Source organism: Octopus bimaculoides, chromosome 18 (genome assembly GCF_001194135.2).
Source record: "Octopus bimaculoides isolate UCB-OBI-ISO-001 chromosome 18, ASM119413v2, whole genome shotgun sequence".
NCBI lineage: Eukaryota > Metazoa > Mollusca > Cephalopoda > Octopoda > Octopodidae > Octopus > Octopus bimaculoides.
Genome location: NC_068998.1, coordinates 50,013,314 through 50,015,974, shown reverse-complemented (window position 1 = coordinate 50,015,974; position 2,661 = coordinate 50,013,314). Strand labels below are relative to the sequence as shown.

The following is a 2,661-nucleotide window of genomic DNA, read 5'->3' as shown; positions in this document are numbered from 1 at the left end:
TTTAAGAAACCATAAGAAACTTGTGTGTTTGTTTTAAAATTTGAGATCATATAGACAGTATTTTATGTAGGATATGGGCAGTTCCCATGAGCACTATCTTTTGAACTTCAGCCATTTTGGGGTTTGCTGGTATCTGAGCTAAGTAGTAATCAGCCCGTTTCGCTGTCATTCCCAGGGCACCTATGGCAATAGGTATTGATTTCGTCTTCAGATTCCACATTCTGCTAATTTCTATTTCAAGATCTTTATATTTGCTCAGTTTTTGGTAGGTCTTGACCGATACGTTTATATCGATTGGGATAGTCATATCAATGAGGAGGCATGATTTTTGTCTGAAGTCTTTCAGTATGATGTCTGGCCTATTTGCATTTATCTTCCTGTCAGTTTGAATGGTGAAGTTTCAGAGGAGTGCGATGTGATCAGTTTCAAGTACTGAGGGTGGTTTGTGTTCCCACCAGTTTTTATTATGGGGCAAGTCCAGGTTTTTGCAAATTACCCAGTGAATGTATTGTGCAGCTCTATCATGCCTGTTGAGATACTCTGTAGGCGCAAGCAAACTGCACATGGAGACAACATGATCGATGGTCTCATTTTGTTGTTGGCATATACGACATAATGGGGAGCTGCCGTTCTTTAACATGTTGGCCTGGTAGTTCTGTATAGGTAGGCATTGATCTTGGGCGGCTATGATAAACCCCTCTGTTTCTGATATTGATCTTGGGCTGCTATGATAAACCCCTCTGTTTATTTATTTATTTATTATTATTATTATTATTATTATTATTATTATTATTATTATTATTATTATTATTATTATTATTATTATCATTATTATTATTATTATCATTATTATTATTATTATCATAAATAATGTGTACTAAGTAACGTCGGTTTGGTCGTATCTGTTTATTGAATTACATGAAATTGAATGTATTTTTGAAATTTCGTGTATCTCAACTATAATATACTGTCATATTACTAAATCGTTCCTTTGAATAGGTACATCTACCAAAGTTCTATGCTTTGTGCATTTAGAGAGTATGAAATTGTCGCAGGCCTTGCAAAAATTTATACACGGTGATTGAAATATATCATTCCATACACATAAAACTTGTCAGACATAAAAATATGAATTGTCAAATAATTAAAACAAAAGCAGGGAAAATAACATAAATGAAATTTATACATAGTGTTCTTCTAGGAAATGCAGGTGTTACATCAATGTGTAGTACATAATATAAATTATGTTGTATGTGACGTATTCACATATACATGATCAGACGTGGAATATGAGGGGCGACAAAACCTTGATAGCATTCTTCATATATATTTTGCTTCTTATATTTGGTAAGTAGATATTTTGATAATTACATTACCTAATTGGTTATCTATTAATTTATCTAGAAATCTATTCTGATATACATATGTTAATAGTTTATCTGCCCATTCCTCACATCTTCATTATGCGCAAAAATACACACACACACATACACACGCACACACACACACGCACACACACACACACACACAGATATATATAAACGTAGGATAGTGGTACAACAATGTACTAATATTTACTGGAAATAGCAGTAAATCATCTTCATATTATTTCGTCAGAGTTGTATTTAACAATGTAATATTTCCCTATTGTGAAGCATTTAAGAATAAAGTAGGAATTTTTCACGTTTTAGGTGTTGTAACCGGTGGCTGGGACACAGCATGCGAAGGCGTAGCAGAAACCGTGTGCCCCAAAGAGTTTGATGCCTATAAAAGAAAGAGTGGCAACTGCAAGTATGTTCCATATAAATACTAGTATTAATATAACAACTAAATTTATCAACTTCTAAATAAAATCTTGTTTCTATAATTTATTACAAAGAATCGAATGGTATTTATCGGCATAATTTTCTTGCTTTTCAATGCACCTCTTCTAACGGGCCACAAATAGCTTGATCCATCGGTGAAGACTGTTTTTGCTTATTTGCGCAGCTTCCGATGCTTCTTCGAATGTTGCCAATCGTCGATCTCGTCAATGAGTTTCCAGTAGACGCAATAGATGTAGAGATGAGATCTGGACTGTCGAGAAGGGAAAGACTGTAACACAAGACATAAAATTGAGGTCAGACTTCCATTACGCAACCACAGCTGTACCACAATATATCATGCGAAAGCTGAAGCAATGCAGCTAACTTAAGAAAGGTATGGCTCAACTGAAAGCCTTTACATAATCTAATTTATAGATATACATATATATACGTAAAATATATAGATGGTAGTGATTTTTTTTGTTTTTTTTGGGGGGGTGGAAATTTCACTACTAGTGGCCTAGCATGTATAAAAAGTCAATAGACAACATATTCTCAATATAAAATAGTGTTTTCCACAAATCGAAGCATTGGTGGAACTCGTAGGAAATTATACGCTTTAACGCCCCATCTACTTTTTTCTTCACCTCTTCATCAACTGTGAATTCCTTAGCATCACCTTTCGTCACCAGTGATGACCTTCGAAATATGGTCACGGAAGCAAGCTTTTCTTTCCTTTAGCCATCTCAAAATCGCCGAACAGGGGCGAGACTGTAAAACAAAGACGCACCACATGGTAGAACGACTCTACTCTACCGGTGGACGCATGAAGTGGCTTCCAGCGACCTTAAATACA

General features: G+C 35.1%; 1 protein-coding gene and 1 long non-coding RNA gene across 5 annotated transcripts in view; one reads left to right on the top strand and one right to left on the bottom strand.

The window, feature by feature from the left end:
* The first annotated feature begins 1,189 nt into the window (after positions 1-1,189).
* The window catches only part of LOC128249931 (uncharacterized), a 4,712-nt gene continuing 3,240 nt past the window's right edge, over positions 1,190-2,661 (top strand). For 2 of the 4 annotated variants that reach the window (XM_052974556.1, XM_052974555.1), the window contains exons 1-2: positions 1,193-1,347; positions 1,692-1,791. In XM_052974556.1, coding sequence (XP_052830516.1) covers positions 1,245-1,347; positions 1,692-1,791 — 203 coding nt within the window. In that variant the 5' untranslated portion in view covers positions 1,193-1,244. Of the gene's footprint in view, positions 1,348-1,691; positions 1,792-2,661 lie in introns of all 4 variants that reach the window. The other 2 variants (XR_008266080.1, XR_008266079.1) reach the window with 2 other exon arrangements.
* LOC128249932 (uncharacterized) overlaps positions 1,833-2,661 on the bottom strand; it is a 4,174-nt gene continuing 3,345 nt past the window's right edge. The window contains exon 2 of the long non-coding RNA XR_008266081.1: positions 1,833-2,094. This is a non-coding gene — a long non-coding RNA (uncharacterized LOC128249932). The remainder of the gene's footprint in view (positions 2,095-2,661) is intronic.